This window comes from Rhineura floridana, chromosome 18 (genome assembly GCF_030035675.1).
Source record: "Rhineura floridana isolate rRhiFlo1 chromosome 18, rRhiFlo1.hap2, whole genome shotgun sequence".
Lineage (NCBI taxonomy): Eukaryota > Metazoa > Chordata > Lepidosauria > Squamata > Rhineuridae > Rhineura > Rhineura floridana.
This window is the reverse complement of record NC_084497.1, coordinates 29,992,605-30,014,563: the sequence shown is the minus strand read 5'-3', so window position 1 is coordinate 30,014,563 and position 21,959 is coordinate 29,992,605. Positions and strand designations below refer to the sequence as shown.

Here is a 21,959-nt window from a genome sequence, read left to right as displayed (position 1 = left end):
ATGGTTTCCCTTGCACCTTGATCCAGAAACTGCAGTCAGTGCAGAATGCTGCAGCACAGTTACTGACAGGAGTCAGTCCCTGTCAGCATATAACACCTTTGCTCAGAGAACTGCACTGGCTGCCAATTTTGTTACTGAGCCAGATTCAAGGTGTTACTGTTTGGCATATAAGCCCTTCACAGCTTGGGACCAGTTTACTTGCGGGACCGCCTTACTAGCCCACTCGGCCACTTTGTTCTGCAGAACTGGCACCGTTCTGGGTGCCACACAGCACTCCTTCCACACGTGTGAGAAATTGTTCTTTCAGTGTGGCAGCAGCACCTACACCTGAGATGTCCAAAAATGGGAAGCGATTAATTGCATCGCTCAAGCCATCCTCTTTATCGTTGTTTAAAAGTTTTGCAGAAGTCAAAATCTGAGCTTCCTGTCATTTTTTTAAAAAAGTAAATGAACAGATAGAAAATACCATGAAAATGTGTTTTTTTAAAGCATTCTGTTGACACCAAAAATCACTCGCATTTTTGGAGGTGAGGTGAGACGAGGCGAATAAATCCATAGTTAAAAATGTCCAAAGGGGAGCCTATTTAATTGTTATCCTTTCACAAGCCTTGCTGAATTCAGAGGCCTCTGTGGTCATGCTGTGCTTTTCGGGCGGGGGGGGGAGAGGGTTGAATAAAATCAGATCAAAGCCTGACATTTCTAGGTGCCCACACTCGGGACATCTCTGCCCTTTTAAAAAAACACACAAGCAATGCCCAATATAGTGTCTCTTTCTTTGGATGAATTGAACCGGGAGTAAAATAAACCTTTGGATTTTCCCTTGAAGGAGCATGTGCCCCCAGCTCCAGTTACAAAGGACACTTGTGCTGGCTTCTCTCTATACATGGTCGCTTCCCCCCCCCCCCCGAGCTATGCAGACAGAAGTGGGGAAAGGAAGGAAGCAAGGAAAGCTGAAAGATGCTCAGGAAGAGAGACAGGGACACAGTTGTTTTTGATGGATGCTGAGGGACAGAGAAGAGGTATCAGCCAAATATGGCTCTCAGTAAGATGATTAACTTCGTAGAGTGGAACAACATTTAACTGGCTGGGTTGATAGATGGAATAATATGTTTGCAGCCTCACAATTTGACCCTGTTACGTGCCCAAGAGGCAAGACAGTCATTTAGCTGAGAAGGGAAAAGCTGGGGACATGGCGCCCAGAAGATTTCCACTTGGCTCTAAAGCGTCTCCCCAGACCCAAGTTGCTCTATCCATGGCGCAGGCTCTGTGACCCCTTAGCTGTGCCAGAGTTCACACTGCCAGCACCGAGTGTTGCCTCCCACTGCCACACACACACACCCTGATGGACCCCCATCTCTTTGCTTCCCTGGTCTCAGGCAAATCCGTGGGCGTCGTCACTACCACACGAGTGAACCACGCCACGCCGAGCGCAGCCTACGCGCATTCTGCTGACCGGGACTGGTACTCGGATAACGAGATGCCCCCTGAAGCCATCCAGCAGGGCTGCAAAGACATTGCCCATCAGCTGTTCGAAAACATCCCAGACATAGAGGTAAGCGGGGGGTGCGTAGGCCAGCCAAGAACAGCTGCAGGGCAATTTTAGTATATGATGAGGGGAGGAACGACTGAGGCCGGGCAAGGCAGCATTTAAAAAACACAAAACAAACGCGAGAATTGAATGAAATCACAGGATATTTTGGGTCAAGTTCAATCTGTTATCCATCTGTCCATCACTACTTTATCCTAAATCAGATAATTCAGGTGTGGGGAACCTCAGGCTCAAGGGACCAAGTGAAGCACTCCAGGCTTCAGTATCTCGGAACTCCCCACAGACCATACCCCCCACTGGTCTTGCTTCACACCCCAAATGTTTCTGCTAGGCCTGAATGCGTGTCCTGATCATGCCTCCTGCTTGCCTGGGTGAAGGATAGAGAGGAGTGTGGCCTAGGAATCATGTCCTAGAAGGGTCCCTATGGCCAGATAAAGTGGCCTGGAGGGCCATATTTGGCCTGTAGGCTGCAGTCCCTCCCCACCGGGTATTATGAGTAAGTTTCATTAAACTCAGGGAGGCTTCCTTCTGAGCAGAAAGGAGTAAGACTGCACTTTTAGGGGCCCAGGCCATTTAGTTTCAACAGCAAAACCAAGACATTAGTTTTCCCAGGAGGAGCTTGTTTCACGACGTAGTTGTTTTGTAATGGCATTATGTCAGTTACGTGGAACGTATTCTTGTTTTATTTGTTTTAGCTGGTGTGGCTCGTCAAGGGAGACACACAGATGGGTCTGTCGCTTGGTGGCAGCTCAAAGAAGGCCACTGTGTTTGCCTTCCTTCTCTCAAGAAGCTGTCTTGGCTCTCTAGCAAAGTGCAGCAAACAAAGCCTGCCTGCCTTTCTAGTTCTCTTGAGCTCTCCATGGGAGGGAGGGGGGCTGGCTCCTCTGTGTGGGCAGTTGCAGTGTTTCCCACCCAATGAATGGGGGCACTACTCTCTTGTGCCTTCCCCTGAGCCTATGGACTTTAGCTGTGTCCCCCAAGCTAGGGATGTGAAACAAAATTGGATTTTGTTTGCATTTTAATGAGAAACTACCTAATCCACACTTCTCAAACCAACACGCGAACCAGAAAATATAGACTGTAGCTCAGTAGCAAGGCACTGCTTGGCATGCAGAAGGTCCCAGGTTCAGCCCCTATTGGCATCTCCAGGTAGGGATGGAAGAGACTCCCTGTCTGGAACCCCGGAGAGCCACTGCCAGTCAGTGCAAACAGTCATGAGCTAGATGGATCAATGGTCTGATTCAGTAAGAGGCACCTTCCAGTGTTCCTTTCCTTTGAAATTCACACATCTCCAAATTTTGCCATGTAGTTTTCCAACCAAACAATGTTTGCAAAAATGCACATGTTTAGGGAAAATAAAATGCTAAAATGCATTATATTAGCGAAAACTGCTTGCAAAAATATGTGTGTATTAGTCAAAACTGTGTTCCAGAATGTGTTTATTAGGAGAAATTCATACTAAAATGCTGGCAAATTTTCATGAGGATTTAAAAAAAAAAACAACCTGCAAATTGCTGTTGAAATGAATATAAGACTGGAAGAATTATAAGACTGAAGATAAGATGGGAAGAATTAGAAACCCAGCAAACTGGAACTGGCAGACTCATCCCTACCCTCAGTTCCAGTCAGGTCTTTCTTGGGGGGGGGGGCTGGAGCTACTCCCTGCTGCGTTCTTCTTTGCAACCCTCCACGGTTCATAAAAAGCAAAACAAATGCATAACATAAAATTGCAGGAGGACTAGTATAGCAATAATAATATTCTTTTTTTTGAAGGAAACACACTAAATTAGAGGCTGAGAGATTAATTACCATCTAATAGCTTAGATGATTCTCTTGGGAGAAAAACAGCCCCCTCCTCTCTAGCAATGGGTTAAGAAAACTGCTAGTCGTTTAAAGATCTTATCTATCTATGGGGCCTGCCAGCCTGGCCTTTTATTCTGCAACATGTTCTGGACACAAGAATGGTGCCTTTATTTTTGCTTTTGTTAATTCTGTGATGCTTCCCCAGTGCTACTACATTATTGGTGTCTGGAGGGGCAATAGCGTGACAAAAGTGGGGCAAAAAGAAACCAGAACATTTATAGTTACAGGATTTCCACAAGAGGTTACAGGATGTGCACTGACTGAAAAGGGAGGAGTGTGGCCGCTCCAAGACTTTTGCAGGCACAAAGAGTATGGAAAGCAAGATTCTGTGTGACTGCTCCAACAGCGTCATGAGCACAAATAATCATGAATGTGCAATAAAAAGGATGCCTGGAGGGGCCCTTTGAACGAAGTGGAATCACACATCAAAAGGACTCCAACACCATTCACAGAAAGGTCTCTTGTTTCTTGCAAACTTGGCTCCCTTTTCTTCTTTTCTCTTACCATCTTTGGGCCTCGCACTGCAGTTTTGTCTTCAGCCTTGAGAGTTAATCTAAGAAGAAGTTTACTTCCTGCGATTTACAATGTTTCCTGAGTTATGTGTGAAGAATCCTGCACAAGCCATCCCTATGCCCTTGATCCCGGCACTCATTTAAAACAGCATCGCGGCTGTGCTTGTTTCATTCCTTTTATTGAAAAATAAAATTTCTAGCCCAGATGGCTGAACAGAGTGAAGAAAAGTAGGCTAATAAACAGCCCTGCTTTTTCAAACGTTTTCATCTGGAGTAGGAGTGGAAGAGAAATTAGGGATTGTACCCATTGCTGGTCCTATGCAGAGTAGACCTAATGAAGTTAATAGCCATTACTTCTTTAGGATCTTTAATTTCAGTTAGTCTACTCTGAGTAAGCCTAACATTGGATAACCCTGTTGGTTGAAATGTGCACTTCCCAAAAATGCAGCCATCCTTCAAAATTCAGACTTCTCCAAATTTTGTGATGCAGCCCTCCAGCCAAATAATGTCTACACAAAGGGTTATATTAAGGAAAAGTGTGCATTAAAATGCATATATTAGTGAAAATTATGTACAAAAATGTGTTATATTACAGAATATTGCTTGCAAACATTAGGCAAAATTTCATGGACAAAATACATGCATTGAAATTTGCATTAAGATAACCATAAAATTTCATGAGGACTTAAAAAACCCCTCAAAGTGATATGGAGAATTGAAGATTGGAAAAATGAGGATCTGAAAACGACAGATTTGGCCAGCCCTGAGCTGGAATGACATGCAGGCTCTTGGATGGCCTAAGAGAGTAGGAGGATGTTAGACCTAGCAACATATGCCAGAGCTTTTTTTTTTGCATTTTCTGAGCATGCTGATGTAAATAAGGTGATCAGCTCAAAGAAAGTGGCTCACACCAAATCCTTGTGGTAAAGTTGTAAGAATCAGCTGCTCTGAGGGAAGGAGGAGATGGTGCTCGGATTCCTGAGAAAGTACCCCAAGAACTCTTCTTTAGCCAGGCCTTTCCTCTCCTGTAGCCTGAGGCCCTGCGCTGCAGCTCTGAGGGCAGCTTCCTATTCTGAATCATGGCTGTGTGTCCCCTTGAGCTTTTCCACAGTACCTGTTTTTGTCCTCAGCCTCAAGACCAAGAGAGGAGGGGGAGAGACAGCGCATCACAGCCTCTTCCAGTTAACTTCCTGCACCTGCCACTCAGGAAATAAACCTTTTATGAGAGCCGTTAGGGCAGATGGTATGTATTGTAATTCAGGCGCAGTTTCTCAGGATCCAATGGGCAGTCTCCTCCACTCTGCCCATTTCCTAAAAAATGGAGGAAACTGGGAGGAGAGAGGTCCTGAGGGCCACAGAGCATCTTTGCAGATGCCTTCCGGGTTCAGGGTGAAGAGAGGCATGACAAATAGAGAGCGATGTGTGTTGATCTTTTATCTGGGCCATTGTAATAGAATGCAACGTCACTGCAGGGCATCTGATGCCAGCTGGCTTTAGTTTCCAAAAAGTACAATCAATGCTTATTGTCTAGCAGCGTGACAGAGGAGGCAGCTCCCCCTGCTGGTGGACTGCTGCTAACAGCGTCTTGAATGGACACACCTCCGTCTTACGGGCCAACTTCACACAGGACATGTTTGCAAGGAGCAACAGATGGCACCGGATGATGGCGGCTTGCAACTGGGTACCCTTTTTGTGCTTCATGTCTGGTCTGCAAACCTGCTCAGTATGCTCACTATTCCTCATTACATTTTGGGTGTTTTTTGTTTTAATTGCTTGGCTCCACTTTGAATGTAAATGAAGAGAGAAAGAAGGGAAGAAAGAGCGAGCCCCGATGGAGCAGATTCATGACCCATCTAGTCCAGAATCTTATCCTCACAGTGGCCGACCACAGAGCACAGCAGCAGCTCTCCTGCTCTTGGAATTCCTAGCAACGGGTACAGGGAGGCATACTGTCTCTGTCAGTGGAGGTAAAACTTTCTAGCCCCTGGCAGCCTTCTCCTCCATGAAGGTATCTAATCTTCTTTTACAGCCATCCAAGCTGGTGGCCAGCACTAACTTTTTTTGGAAGCAAATTCCACAGTTTAACTATGAGCTGCATGAACTACTTTCCTTTGTCTGTCCTGAATCTTCCAACTTTCAGCTTCCTTGGATGTCCACAAATTCTAGTGTTAAAAGAGAAGGAGAAAAACTTTCCTCTGTCTGCTTTCTCCACACCATGCATAACCCTATCTGCTTCTGTCTTGCACACCCTTGCTCACCTTTGGTCTAAATGTAAAAGCCTCCAAAGGAAGAAAGGAAGGAAGAAAGAAAGAAAGAAAAAAAGAAAGAAAGAAAGAAAGAAAGAAAGAAAGAAAGAAAGAAAGAAAGAAAGAAAGAAAGAAAGAATCAAACATACTTTCAAACTTTGGGAGAAGCCTTAAGACCTTGCGGGAGGGAGCCACACTTCATTGAGCATCTCTTACATTTCAAGGGAAGCCTTTGGTCCCATTGGCAACTTCTCTATACAAATATCAGCTTCAGAGACATGCTGGGATTGTGGCAGGGGAGAAAGAGTTTTTGTTCCCAATGGCCCATTCCTTCGTGTTCCAGGGGCTGCTCAGTTTTCCCATCTGCTGTAGTTTACATAACAAAAGGCATGCAGCACCCTCTAGTTTGGCGCTGACTTTCCTTGACTTCTCAGTCTTTAACAGCAGTCCATACACAATCAGGATATTCCTAGCCCGTAAATCTGACGGTGTAGCATTTTTTCAGATGAAGAAACATGAACTTTTGCATGCTCTTCAGAGGACATAATGAATGCAGAATGAAATATATAGCATAGGGCACAGAATTTCCATCTGGAGCAAGAGAGAGGCAAGGGCCTCTGTTTCAATTCATTGCTGGTTGCTTGCCATGCCATTCATTTTCCTGCTTGAAGAGGAGTTTTGGAGTGCACAGACCAAGAGGCCAGTTATTAGAGGCTTCTAACCATCAGCAAGCAAGCAAAGGCTCCTGGAACACTCAGACCAGTTTCCAGTAACATGAAGACTGAGCCAGAGATCCCAGGATCGCAGTTAGCTTCCATTTCCAAGTTTTGAAGCCTTGCCACAGAATTAGATTTCTCTTCTGATGAAACCGCTCTCTCCCCCATACAGGTTATGGAAGCCCTGGGTTCAGGGAGGCGGTGGAGACACAGCAGCAAAGTGTTAGAGTGAACTGTAGATGCTGCAATGTAGATTGGGGGGGGGACAGCTGAAGAGATGGGATGGGGGCCGGATGCCAGTCAGACCCTACCACAGGTCCCACAGAATGCCCCCTCCCCACCACAAGGGTCTGGCTAAGCTGTGCATGACCTTGCATTCCAGCTGCCTATGGGTGCCAGGAGTGCTGCTGAGTGTCCTCCAAACAGCGCCTGGCACAGCAGTGGCCGATGGTGCCAAGGGAAGATGGTTGGTTGGTTGGAGCAGCCGTGGCACTGCAAACAGCCTGCCACAATGGCCCCAGCCACTCCGTGGTTTGAGAGACGAAGGTCAGTCTCTGGCCTCCTTTCACTGTTCATGTCACCTGATGGAATCAGGCACCACATTTTTGTGGTTCAAATAAATAGGTCTCTCTCTCTCTATTTCCAATAAACCCAAAACAAAAAATCTGTTATTTAAGCTGCTTAATATGTCAATTTTTTATAATTTTAACTTTGTTCCTGGATAATTACATGTTGGTCTAGCCAATTCTGGTGGTATGTAATTAAATCCCCCCCCCCCGCCGCCACCCAGCACTGCCACATTATGATTCACCTTCTAAGACCTGAAATCCGAGGCGGAGTTTGGAGCACCAGCAGAAAGTAATTGTGGTCAAATAAATATGCTTTCCATCAAAGAGAGTCTCAGATGCTGGCCCAGCTGAATTAAGCTCCTCTTAGCCTGGGCAAAGAGCCTGCAGAGAGGACAGACCATGCAAGAGATGTCAGGGGCATCTCTTCAGCAAAGTTCACTTCACCTCAGGCTGGCTAAAGCTGTTTTGCACAGTGAATGCTTTATTGTCTGTAGCCCATCTCTGCTCATAAGAACTTTACAAAGAGCGCTGAAGCTGGATGAGGCCAAAGGCCCATCTAAGTCCAGCACTTTGTTCTTACAGCAGCCAACCAGATGGGAAGCCCATAAGCCAGACCTGGACGCAACAGCCCTCCCCTTACTTGCAATTCTCAGGAACTGGTGCAGAGGCAATGCACTTCTGACAGTAGAGGGCGAACGCAAGAAGAGCCATGCTGGATCAGACCAAAAGGGACTCATCTAGTCTAGCATCTTGTGCTCACAAGGGCCAGCCAGATGCTCCCATGGGAAGCCCACAAGCAGGACCTGAGGGGAAAAGCAACTCTCCCCACTTGTGAATTCCAGCAACTGGCAATTCAAGGGGGTTGCTGCAGCTGAACCATTCTCTCTGCCACACGTGAAGCACCATCCATCAGTTGCTTCTGGCATTTTGTAACAACTTGACCATTTTTTGACTGGGCTTTCCCTGACCCGTAAGACTGGACCTTGACTTACGTGTATTGAATCCCTCTGAATTTCTGTTTACTTGCTTTTATATTGCTTTGTAGGGTTTTAGGTTGTATTTTGTTTTAATGGATGATATTTTTATGTTGCACATGGCATTACACCTCTTAAGAGTTTTTAAAATATTAAGAGTCTTAGAAATACTTTTTAAATAAACAAACCAACCAACAAACCTGGAGGTTCCCCATTTTGCTGTTATGACTAATAGACACTGACAAGTCCACATATGGGAGTTTATGAAGCATGTTGTATAAACTTGCTAGACTTTTCCTTCCCTTTATAAATATGTTCCATGTGCAGCACTTACCCTCTCAGTTCACGTTTTATATTAACATTCCCTCGACTTCCACCCCCTTTGACTCTGTCTGGATTGCTACAAAAAGGAAACTGAACGGAGTGAGAAAGTCTCCTGCAAAACCTTGTCACGGGAATCATGCTTGGCCCTATAGTGTTTATCTGGGGCTTTTAACCACATTTGTTGCAGCTGTCTCCATGTCCCACAGAACTAGAGCGGAGTGACTCTCACTGCAGCTTTGCATTTAAAGCCAAAAGTGGCATTATACAGAACATTAGTCTCTGCTCGGGGGGGGGTTGGTTTACGTTAGAACAAACTGTTTCAAATCCTGTCCTGGTGGTTTCCGGCCTCTATCATAGGAGCCAATGTTCTGCTATAGCGGCTGTGTACACACCATACATTTAAAGCACAATCAGTGCACATTCAAAGCACATGGCTTCCCCCAAATAATACTGGGAACTGTAGTTTGTTAAGGGTACTGGGAACTATAGTGAGGGGTAAACTACAGTTCCCAGGATTCTTTGAGGGAAGTCATGTGCTTTAAATGTTTGGTGTGTATGCAACCAGCGTCAGAAGTGGACTGGACAAACACACAGGACCTGAGCAGAGTGCCTTAAGACTTGTTTGTTCATCTGGCCCAGGATTATCAACTCTGACTGGCAACAGGCTTTGTACAATCTGAGGCAGAAAAGGGTCGTTCTCATCAGAATCTGTCTTCCATTCCAACAGTAGTTTGTTTAGCACAGAGTGATGATGACTGAACATAGCCCAGAAGAGGTAGTGGTTATTTAGGTTGCATTCCATATTATTACGGCAGGGTGGGATATAAATACTCTTAAAAATAGTGGGGGGAAGTCTATGGCTTACCTGCCTGCCCACAGCCCTCACAGCTCTGAAAATACCCAGCGGTCTTAACACTGGCAGCACCCTGAGTGTGTGCCAAGTGCAGACAGGCTCCTTTCCTCCGTCTCCTGCTCAGGTGATTATGGGGGGAGGCCGGAAGTACATGTTCCCCAAGAACACCAGCGATGTGGAGTATCCAAACGAGGAGAAGTACCGGGGGACCCGGCTGGACGGCAGGAATCTCATTGACGTCTGGAGGAAGAAGAAGCCGGAAGATAAGGTACGGCGGTTCCGAACCGGGCAGTGAGCGGCTTCGTGTGCTTAGGAGGGGGACAGCTCAGGGCGAGGCCACGTGGCTTGCATCATGTTGCCAGATGATGACCTAAATAAGGTTCAGCCTCCGATATTTCCATTTAAAAAGTGTCGCTGCTAGGAGGGGCGTCTAGGGTGAAGTCTTGAGGGGCTGCTGTGGATCATCTGCCATGAGGCAGCTCTTAATATATATTAATCCTTGTGTAGGAACATAGGAAGCCATCTAAGGCTGCATGCAGATCATACATTTAAAGCATATGACTTTCCCCAAAGAATCCTGGGAATTGTAGTTTACCCCTCCCACAGCTACAGTTCCCGACACCCTTAACAGACTACAGCTTTCAGGGTCCTTGGTGGGGACCGATGTGCTTTTGGTGTATGGTGAGTACAAATCTAGCTCAATATCGGCTACACTGACTGGCAGCATCTCTCCAAGGCTGTCAGAAGGGATTTTCTTTCCCTGCCCTGACTGGAGATGCTGCTGGGGATTGAACCCGGGACCTTCTGCCTGCAAAGCAGGTGCTCTGCCATTGAGCTATGGCCAGTGGAGACTGGTGGCTCTGATGTCACTGGAGCAGTGAATTCCCTTTCAGCACCTTGGAGAGCTCCTCAAAAGTTCAGGCTAAAACCCGGAGCAGATTCCACTGCCCCACTGACATGGAGCCGCTGGCCGCCACTGGTCCATCCTCCTGGGTCTCTATGGCCTCTTTGCTTCTCACACTTCTCTGGAGGGGCAAAAACAAACCCAGTGGGGGTGATGAGAGGGATCCAGTCCATACGACCCTTTGGAAATGCCGCATTAGCACTCTAGCACAGGAGAAAGCGATGCCAGTTTAGTATGCCATCACCAGAGCCACTTGCTGCTTGACAGCACAGTGAGCTCTCCCTGTCTTTCTTCCCCAGAACGCCTTTTATGTGTGGAACCAGACAGAACTGATGAAACTTGATCTCAACAAAGTGGACTTTTTACTGGGTGAGTTGACGGTGGAAGATGTGCGAGTCTTGGAAGTGAGTATTTTGTGTGTTTTCTTGGGGAAACTGGGCTTCTTAAAGGTTCCTTTGGACGTTGCACCTAACACACTGCCCTGGCCTCCCGACAATTCAGAGACCTTCTGGAACTTTCCTCTGTGTACGAATACATGCTAAGCCAGGAAACCAATGAGCCTTGCTCTGTGGGTGCTCCCAGAGAGATGGGGTAGAAGCATGGCTAGGTAGAAATAGATGAGTGGAAAGGATGTTGTAAGCTCTGGAAAATAAATGGGGGAGCTGAAGGCGATGGCTGATATAGTACCACTCAGCCCTTCGAGGATCATTGCCACACACTCACCCAAGACATTTTGCTGATTGAGGCAAAGGACAAGATGGTTCCATGTACATAAGTCGGCTGGGATGTCAGTTGAATCTTCACTTCAGCACCAGTGATGGTTTCGGACGTCAAGGAATTCTGTCAAAAATGGAAAAGGAAGTAGAAACTTCTGCAGTTTGCTTGTTCATCTGTGATCAGGAATGGAAATCAGTCAAGTTGCAGGAAGCCAGATTTCCACTGGAAATAGAGCCATACGACAATGGAACCAATGACCTAGAGAAGTAGTGGGCTCTCCGACACTGGAGGCATTCAAGAGGCAGCTGGACAGCCATCTGTTGAGAATGCTTTGATTTGGATTCCTGCATTGAGCAGGGGGCTGGACTTGATGGCCTTAGAGGCCCCTTCCAACTCCACTATTCTATGATTCTAAGTGAATATGATTGATATTTTTTCACATAGTCACTGCTGCTGCTTTTAAGTCTGCAAACAGTGCATAATTAATGACTTTTTTACATTGTTTTGATATTTCCTTTACATTGAAATGAATGCAAGTTGCATAAGTTACTTATGTTAAATAGCAGACAGTGAGGTGAATAATGTAATATTTGGCAAAAACCAAACTGCAGCAGAATGGAAACAGTGCTGATTTTGACGAATCAGGTTGGAAAATTGAATTTGTTGCCTTTTTACAACACTAGTGATGGTGCAGCATCCAACACCATACCTAAGGGAAGCAGGCTAGCTTTGGGGGCACAGAGCAGGCCGCAGGGCAACAGTTCTATCCCCCTCCCTTTAGTATTTGCTGCCTAAGGCAGCCACCAGACTCTGCGTAATGGTAGAGCCAGTTCTGACTAGGTGGATGCATGTCTTTCAAGAGCTGTGGAGAAATGCAAATGTGTAATATATATCCACACATTCTTGAAGTGAGATCAGTGACTTGAATGGAGCAGGAATGTCAACTAGGCTGTAGTAACTCAGATCTCTGGTTTTCCTCCACAGGCCTCTTTGAGCCAGTCGACATGGTGTACGAACTGAACAGAAACAACGAAACAGATCCTTCCCTGACAAAAATGGTGGAGGTGGCCCTCAAAATCCTCCAGAGGAACCCTCTTGGGTTCTTCCTTCTAGTAGAAGGTGAGAGGAGGAGGAGGGGGAGGAGGGGTGTGTGTAGAAAAAAAGACTGCGTGTAGGAGGGATGACTGCTCCTTTGTGCCGATTCTGAGGCCAGCTGTTGTCAAACATATTGGACCAATGCAGCAGTTAGGGAAGAAGGACAGTGCAACTCTGGATCTGCCCTAGCTAAAAATAATGGCTACACACACAATCAAAACTCTACAGGAGTAAAGAAACTTGATGGCCTGGTTCATGCATACCCTACGCCATGATTTGTTTTAAGTCATGGTGTGTTTAATAAACTAGGAGTCGTCCCACAGATGATCAAACAAACCATGATTTGTTTCTCCCAAAGTGTGGTTTGTTTTTCCAGCTGCTCTTGCCTCATGCCTTTGTGGCTCAGTGCACATCTGGGAAGGGGTGGCCAAGCAAACCACGATTAAGGAAAAGTGATGGGTTTGCACAGAATGCAAAGCCTTAGTTGAAACAAACCATGGCTTCAGGTTGTGGCTTGTTGGCAGTAAACAATCCATGTGAAACTGGTTCAGAACTGGATTGCTGCTGAATTTCTATCATTTTGGTTCCTGATGTTTTCTTTCCTGTTTTATATTGCTGGTTGTATGGGTTGTTTTGTACCGGTTTGTATATTTCAATATATTGTTATGTAGTGCCCTGGGAACCTTCAGGCTGAAGGGCAAAATACAAATTCAATTTAATAACAATTATTCCTTTCCCAGGAGGCAGAATTGACCATGGACACCACGAAGGAAAAGCAAAGCAGGCGCTGCATGAGGCAGTGGAGATGGATCGGGCCATTGGCCTGGCTGATACCATGACCTCTTCAATGGATACCCTGACAGTGGTCACTGCTGACCACTCCCATGTATTCACTTTTGGAGGCTATACGCCCCGTGGCAATTCAATTTTTGGTAAGTTGAAACACAGACAAGCTGACACACAACACAGCTAGGGAGGTTAAATAGGCACTATGGTCTGTTTTGAAGGGCTACGTTGGAACCAGGTGGGCTCAAGACTTAGTGGGAAGCTTCCTGAACCAAGAGGGGTTGGGCCGGTCCCTACTGTGAGACAAATTGAAGCAGCTGCCTCAGACGGCAGATGATATGGGGTGGTGCCTTCATGTGCCTTGCAACCGCACACCTCTCCAAGCTAGTCTCCTGCCCACTGCGCAGTGGAGGAGGCAATGGGAGAGAAAGTAGATTCAATTTGCATTTAAAGGTAAACTTACCTAATTTGCACTTTCCAAAACAGTACGAGAACTAAAATACAGCCATCCTTCAAAATTCACATTTCTCCAGATTTTGCAATGCAGATCTCCAGACAAGTACAAAACTGCATATAGTGGGGTAAAGTGTACATAAAAATGTATATGTTAGTGAAAAAAACACACACAAAAACACATTATATTAGGAGAAACTTCTCTGTGAAAATGTGTCTATTAGGCAAAATAGCAAACAAAGGTGTGTATATTAGGAGAAATTCGCACTAATATGTTAATGAATTTTCATGAGGGTTTAGTTTTTAATTTTTTGCAAGCTGATATGGAAGCATAGAGAAGTTAACTTGTGATTTGAAAAATGAGAAGTACCTGACATTGACACGTTTGCCCATCCCTGGTGGAGGATGTTGGAGCATGATTCAGCTACCAATCTGGCCAGCTTCTGTACCTGGAACCAAGGGCGAGGGAGGGCACTAACCATCTTGACCTTTGCCTCAGGAGCCAAGATGTCCTGGGTTGGCCCTGAGCCGGGCTCTTAAAAGCGCTGAGCTCCAGATGCATCTCAAATTCCCTTTTGTTTTATCTCCACCTGTTGTCAACCACCCTCATCCTTGATGAGCACAGACTGAAGTGTATGTGTGGGACAGGTGTGTGTGTGTGTGTGTGTGTGTATGTGGGTTTGTCTACATATTCATATTCTGTGTAAAGATAATTGCAGCTACAGCCCTGTGGGTTCTCTGTAGTATCCTCCATGCTAATTTTCAAAGTAACATTTGCGGTTAACGTTTATAGTGTTTTGGAATATTTCCCAGAGCAGGGTTACAAAACTCCAGTGGGCAGACTGGCTATTTTGTATTTTTTTTTACAACTTTATGGGCACTTTAGATTCATTCCTCTGTCCTGCAACAGAGCATGCCACTGGAGGTAACTGTTGGGGAAAGGGCCGTCGCTCTGGGGTTAGAGCGCCTGCTTTGCATGCAGACGGTCGAGGTTCAATCGCTGGCAGCGTCTTCAGGAATGGCTGGGAAATGCTGCCTGCCTGAATCTCTGGAGAGGCACTGCCAGCCAGTGTAGACAGAGCTGAGCTAGAGGAAGCAAGGGCATGGCCTGGCATAAGAAGCTTCCTCTGTTCCTAGGAGAGCCTGAGGGGAGTAAAAACTGGCAGGACTTTGTTTTATCATCAATATCTCAGGAATTTCTTCCCAACCCTTCTCTCTTGAAATGCAGATGAAATTGTTATGTGGCTACAGTCTCTCATCACCTTTAAAAAAAGAAATGAGGAAGGTGCTCCTGTTAGGAGCTTCTTGGATGGTCCAGATGAATCCCTCCCTATTTATTTTAAGTATTCATATTTCCCCTATCTAATTAGTCAGCAGAGAGATGCAGCTGCAAAAAAGGCGAATGCAATTTTAGCCTGATTTAAGAGAACCATGCTTTCCAAGTCATGAGAAGTACTAGTTCCACTTTATTCTGCAGTACTCAGATCTCATCTGGAGTACTGTGTTTGGTTCAGGAGCTGCACTTTAAGAAGGATGTAGACAAACTGGAACACAGAGTTGTTATAACTGGAAATGGACTGCCTTCAAGTCGATCCCGACTTATGGCTACCCTATGAATAGGGTTTAAGGGTTTAATAAGTGGTATTCAGAGAGGGTTTACCACTGCCTCCCTCTGAGGCTAGTCCTCCCCAGCTGGCTAGGGCCTGCTCAGGTGGCCACAGCTGCACAAGCCAGCCCCTTCCTTGTCTGCAACTGCCAACTGGGGGGCAACTGGGCTCCTTGGGACTATGCCACTTGTCCCCAGCTGCACAGGTGGCAGGGCACGTCACCCCTGAGCCACTCACTGTGGGGTGATCTTTAGCTGGCCCTTGACACCCAGGAGATACGAGTGGGGATTTGAACTCACAGACTCTGGACTCCCAGCCAGGCTCTCCTCCCCACTGTCCCTTTTTATAACTACACATATTTATATAATCATTGTGTGAGCATGTAGTGGTCTTGTCTTGTGGTTAATTCATGCTTTTCCCTTGTCTTAGGATTGGCCCCAATGCAGAGTGACATGGATAAGAAACCTTTCACCTCCATCCTCTATGGAAATGGACCTGGGTACAGAGTGGTAGAAGGAGAAAGAGAAAATGTGTCCACTGTGAATTTCAGTGAGTCCCAGACCAATGGAAGACACACCCCTGCCCCCTGTCTACATCCCCCCTCCCCACAACTCCACTTCCTCCTCTGTTGCTTTCCTTGTGCCTGTGCTCAGGGGACCAGACTAGACATAATGTTAAATGGGTGTTGGCGTTTAATGTGCAGATTAAAAAACCACACACACACAAATAGCAGTCATTGCAAGGCAGGAGGGAGGGAGGGAGGGAGAGTCCTGACAATAACTATCAGGATCGCTGAAGGTGGCGAGGAGCCTATGCAGATATATCATTTCGTTACCTATATTTAAAAATAAAATAAAATCGATTTTATCTGTGGTTTAGGTATGATGGTGTTATGTATCTTTATTTCTAACTGGTTTATGGATTTTTTTTATAGCTGTGTTGTTATTCTGATTATATTTGTACACCGCATGGAGAGCTCTTTGATCAAGTGGGTTATAAATCTTGTAGAAGAACAAATGAAGTGGAACAAAATAGGCCACCCCATCTTCTTGGTGCCATAATGCACTCTGAGAGCGTTAACTCCAGTCATAGGAAGCTGTCTTATGCCCAGTCAGACCAAGATTGCCTACACTGGCTGGCAGCGGCTGGCTGGGGATACAGGCGGAAGAGACTCTCCCAGCCCTACCTGGAGATGCTGCCAGGGATTGAATTTGGGACCACCTGCTGCAAGGCAGATGCTGTACCACTTTGTTACAGCTTCTCACTCTGTTCTCTCTCTCTCTCTCTCTGTGCAGCTGATGCAAACTACCAGGCGCAATCCGCTGTTCCCTTGCGCATGGAAACACATGGAGGTGAAGATGTGGCCATCTTTGCCAAGGGCCCCATGGCTCACCTGCTTCACGGCGTCCACGAGCAAAACTACATCCCGCACGTCATGGCCTACGCCTCCTGCATTGGTGAAAACAAAGATCATTGCCACTCCGGTGCCCCTCGGAGCCTGTCGGGACCCCTCCTAACCGTGACCTCAACACTTTTCTCTGCCCTCCTGCTCAGGCTGTTATTCTAAAGGCTTGTCTTCAAACAGATCAGTTCCTCTTTCTGTTGAGAGCCAGACTGTGTGACAACACTGAGTGTTCCACCCACTCCGAGACTCCCCACATCAAGCCTGCCTCAGCGGGATTTCAAGGTTCAGTGATGGAGTGACCCCTGCCCGGCCCGCAGGTACCTTTTGGCTCAGTTAAAGGGGCAGCCCACCAACCAACTGATGAGAGTTTCTGTTCCAGGCCCAAAGGTCTCCAGGGGGAACAGTGGGTCATCAGGGTGGTACATCTCTAGTCGCTTTGGTTATTCCAGGACCAATGCCAATCTGAGCAGCTGGACATCCTGAGATGTTTTCTCCTGCAACTTCCTTGATGAAGATAAGGAAATTATTGGCTCCCACTGGCTGGGAGGGGGAAGCCTGGCTTGATATTTTTCTTTGCTGAAGTTTCCCTCTTGCCGCACAAGAACTTTTCTGCTCGTTTTCTTAAACTCTTCGTAGGCACTTTTGAAAGTCAGGCCATCCAAAAGATAAATGTGTTGGTGCCTAATGACTGTCCTCTCATGTCGTCTGCCTGCCAGCCCACTTTCCCTTACTGTTCCCCTTTTGCTGATCTATATTGTGAATAATGGGACCTCTCATCCAAACAGCCAGCTTAAAACGGGCGGCATAATTTAGGTCCAAAGAAATGGAGGGTTTTTTTCCTCCCCAAACATGCCTCCAAGCTTTGTTATCTCAGGTTGGTGTTTTCAAAGGATGCTCCTGGGAGGCTATCATGCAGCCCTTCCATCAGGCTGTATAGCAGAAGGACAGAGAGAGAGAGAGAGAGAGAGACGCGACTGTAAAAAGGTTGTCCTTCGGCTCAGCTGAGAGACAAGCAATTTTTGTCTCCTCCTCTTCTTGAACTCTTTACATTCCAGCTGGTCGATATAAGGACTCTGTAACTAAGAACTAGTGCCTGAGCATGTGTTTTTCCTCCTCCTTCCCAACCCCTTTTCCTCTTTTGCTGTGTCTTTTAGATTGTAGGCCTTAGGGTAGCAACAGTCTTATTAGTGATGTCTGTAGGTTGCTCTAGGAACTTTTTTGTGTGTGGCTGAATGGGGGTTGTGTAAAATAGTTTAAATAAACAAATAAATGCACAACCCAGCAAAGCCTACAGGTGCACACAGACATACATAAGCAGAAGAGCTGCTGCTCTCTAGAAGTGTGTACTCACTGCATTTTTTTGTCATGTGTACTTAACCCCCAGCAAAGTCGTCCTTGGGCAGAGGGCATGGGACCAGTTTTGTGCAGCCATTGATATCACAAGAATAGATCTGAAACATGTAAAATTGTAAGCTTAAATGGGAATAATTGAACATTTGATTGTACGTTTAAAGATATGAACTTTGATTTTTTTTTAAAGGCAGACAACTTTCTGGTAGGATTAGGCACAGAGTCACTCTTCACATTCTTCTGTTCAATGGTGTGTCTGTATGCACCCTAGTCCTACTGACAGTAGTCCTACTGAAGTTAATTGGCATGACTAACTTAAGCCCAGAGAGCCAGTGTGGTGTAGTGGTTAAGGTGTTGGACTGGGAGACCAGGGTTCGAATCCCCACACAGCCATGAAGCTCACTGGGTGACCTTGGGCCAGTCGCTGCCTCTCAGCCTCAGAGGAAGGCAATGGTGAATCCCCTCTGAATACCGCTTACCATGAAAACCCTATTCGTAGGGTCACCCATAAGTCGGAATCGACTTGAAGGCAGTCCATTTCATTTTTTCCAACTTAAGCCCATTAATTTCAATGGGTCTGCTCTGAGTAGGGCTGAGTTGAATACAACCCTATGTTAGCCATGCATGCAATCTGTCCTGATCTTTTTCAGGTCTGAGGAACATCTGTGGCCCTCCAGATGTTGTTAGACACTAACTCCCATCAGCCAGCACAGCCAACGGTCAGGGATGATGGAGTCCTGCCACAGCTGGAGGGAGCCACAGATGTTCCTCATCCATGGTCTACTTGAAAGGGTTTGCTCCATGATGACAAAACTAGAAAGTTGCTTGTCCACATATCTTATTTGTCCTTGGGGAAATTAAATAGTTGCTTGAACTGCAAAGCCGGGACGCCTGGAGGCTGTCTAAGCCAGCAACTTGCACAAACCCCAAGGTCTTCAAAGTCCCTTTCAAATGATCTCCCATCTTCCTATGAAGTGCCACACGCAGATGCCAGGCACAAATAAAGACCTACCATACCGCCCTGCAGCTAACTGAGGAGCAAACTACCAGTCCATGGGGGCTAAGAAGATAAAAAGAGTGCTGAAGTGGCCAAGCAGATGCCTCTTCTGGGGAACCAGTAAGCAGGACCTGAGCACAGCAGCGGCTCTCCCCTCGTACAGTTTCCAACATGAAGAAGCATGCTGCCTCCGACTTCGTAACAGTCACTCCTGCAGAGCAAAGCCTTGAGGGAAGACAGACTGAGCGTTTCTGTCATCAGAAGGTTTTGGCCCCCTTTCACCTGCAGACATAAGGGAGATCCAAGCTTGTCTGTTGTCTGCCTGTGGATTAAGAGTTTGTTGCCAAGCAAAGGATTTGTTGACTGATTTGCAAAGATGCTGGGGACAGAACATGTTGCTTAAAGAAAAAACACCATGTTGAGTATTTTAAAAAATCAGTGTTCCTAAGTTGATTGATTTTATTGTCTGTTGGCATTTTTTTAACATAGAAAAAAGGTTTTAAAAATAAAATAAAATTGAACAGCTGGAGAACTCACTGTTTTGAAGAAAACAGGGACATCCTGCAGGATTGCAGAACCACAGACTTGACTTTGGGAATAGCTGCTCAGAAGGTGATTGAGAGAGTTTTTGTAATGCTGTGGATCTCAGGCCTGTGCTTTCTGCAGAAAAGGATTCTCAGGCTGAAAAGTTGCATCTGAAATATACAAAGCTGGTTCGCTTAAAAAGAGAATCTCTCTGTTCTAGGTCACTTCATCCAGAGCTCATCCTTCAGGCTTAAGCACTTTGATTTTTAATTAGGAGACAGGGAGGAAATGTACCAGGAAATTGCTGAAGGGTATTCAGATGTCCCTCTGTCTCTTCAACCACCCACACCCCTCCCAAAGATTAGTGGCTTCAGACACTTTGCCTGCTCGCCATGTGAGTCTGTTAATTTCCTGCCAGTCAATAAAATCAATCAGGCCCATCAGCTGAGTGACTTGGGGGCAGGGGGGGGAAGCACACATGCCTAATGGCAGATCACAGAGTCTGCTGCTCAAATCAATCTCCTCCTTTGGCTGAAGAGTCTGATTGGCTGGGATGAGGCCTCTGTGGAGCTCTTAATGGTAGAGACAGTGTGTGCATCCAGGCATGCATGCAGGCTGTAGCAATGTGCATCAAACATTTGACAGGTAATACTCGGGACTTTCAATTAGAAGTTGGAGGTCCACAGGCTAAGCCCCCGAGGGTGACTATCATGCCTCCGGTCATGGGCTCGAATCTGGGGGACCAGAACATAGAGAGCACATACTTTGCATTTGGGAAGGGCACTTCAACACAGCAATTGATTGCAGATTCAGTTATGGTCATGCATGCAATGGAGAGTGAGGCCAGAGAAAAGCCTCCAAGGTATTCAAAAGTCCTTGCAGTCTCTCTCCTGCTTAGTCTTCGGGCAGATCCACAGAATACATTGGAAGCACATAACTTCCTCTAAAGAATTCTCAACATCCTTGATAAACTACAGTTCCCAGGATTCTTTGGGGGGAAGTCATGTGCTTTAAACAGTGCATTGAATGTGCTTTAAAGATATGGTGTGAAGCTGAAATGAGACAACACAGCTGAGGCCCTGATGATGTCTGCGCAGAGCGCTAGTGCACTAAACAGGACATCTTCCTTGGCACTATGCTGAGGTGGCCGTGATAAGCTTTCAGAGTCTGTAGTCCAGGGCTGGGGAATCTCAGGCCCGGGCCCAGGATGCAGCCCCTCCAGGCCTCTCTGGCTGGCCCTTGAACTCTCCCAGGCTACACCCCTTGCTGGCCCAGCTTTGCACCATCCTTGAGTGTGTTTGCCTGGCTGGGATGTGCCCTTGAACTCTGATCATGCCCCTTGCTTGCCGGGATGGGGGACAGAGAGGGGTGTGCGCGTGCAGAAACCAGCCAAGGATAAAAAAGTAAAAAATGTTGCCCTGTCCCCTTGTGCCTGTGCCCCCCCTGCCAGAGACATGTGGCCCCCTATAAGCTGCCCAGAAGGGGATGCAGCTCTATGGCTTCAGAAAAAAGGCTCCCCATGTCACGCTGTAGACGCTGGCAATGCCAAGAGAGCTGGCACTTCTGTAGGGTCTCCGTGCAGCTGAGGTCCCTACTATGGCACGCTGAGACAATGGGGAGGGTGTGAGGCAGCAGGCGAAGCAGGGGACGTCCCCAGCAAGCACGTATCCTTCCCCTTCTGTGTTCGCTCATTTAGGGCCCCAGCCACAGGGAATATTGCCTGGGCTGGACAGCAGCCTCTTGCTGCCAGCCCCCGGTGGAAAGTTGACTGGCTCAGGATGGAACAAGGGCTGTGCTGATTCAGCAGCAACATCCCAGTGCCAGTATCCTGAACAGGAACGGTCTTGGTAACCATCCCAGCTGAAGTGATCCAGGCTGTGCTGCACGGCCAACCACACGTATCCCTAGTTGCTTCTTTGGTAAAGATTACACTAAAAATGAACCCAAACATAAAAAAAATCTCTCACTGAAAAGGTTTAAGAGACACTTTCCCAAACATTTAATGAGCAACGTGCAGCCACTAAATTTATTTTTAAAAACCTTTTAAAACAATCCCCCCACCCCTGCTGCAAATTATCATTAGGAACCTGCCTTTATTATACAGTTTCAGACATCTGCTAAAAACTTTTTTTAAAAGTTTCAGCAAGCCTATCAGGACATATAACTTGGTTATGGATACTTTTTAAAAAATCTGCTGACTATATTTGTATATTATGGATAATTATTTTACTGTTTTATGAACACCAGTTATGGATTTTTTTTAATTAAGTGTTTTATAAAAATTCTTAAATAAATGAATAAAGTGCATTTGTCTTATGACTCCAAGGCCCTTATGATGTGTATTGTCATGGTTTGGTGGGGAAACACCATAATGAGCATCCCCGCAGCTGCATCAGGCCAGTGGCCCAACTAATCTAGGATCCTGTTCTCACAGTGCCAACCACGAGCAGGGCCTGAGCACAAGCGCACTCTCCCCTCCTGCAGCAACTGACATTCAGAAACATGCTGCCTCCA

At 46.4% G+C, this 21,959-nt stretch overlaps 1 protein-coding gene across 4 annotated transcripts in view; it reads left to right on the top strand.

Annotated features, from left to right (window-relative positions):
- ALPL (alkaline phosphatase, biomineralization associated) overlaps positions 1-21,710 on the top strand; it is a 42,087-nt gene extending 20,377 nt beyond the window's left edge. For all 4 annotated transcript variants that reach the window (XM_061601199.1, XM_061601198.1, XM_061601201.1 and 1 more), the window contains 7 exons: positions 1,377-1,552; positions 9,731-9,874; positions 10,810-10,879; positions 12,212-12,346; positions 13,063-13,254; positions 15,598-15,717; positions 16,464-21,710. In XM_061601199.1, coding sequence (XP_061457183.1) covers positions 1,377-1,552; positions 9,731-9,874; positions 10,810-10,879; positions 12,212-12,346; positions 13,063-13,254; positions 15,598-15,717; positions 16,464-16,735 — 1,109 coding nt within the window. In that variant the 3' untranslated portion in view covers positions 16,736-21,710. The remainder of the gene's footprint in view (positions 1-1,376; positions 1,553-9,730; positions 9,875-10,809; positions 10,880-12,211; positions 12,347-13,062; positions 13,255-15,597; positions 15,718-16,463) is intronic.
- Positions 21,711-21,959: the final 249 nt, after the last annotated feature.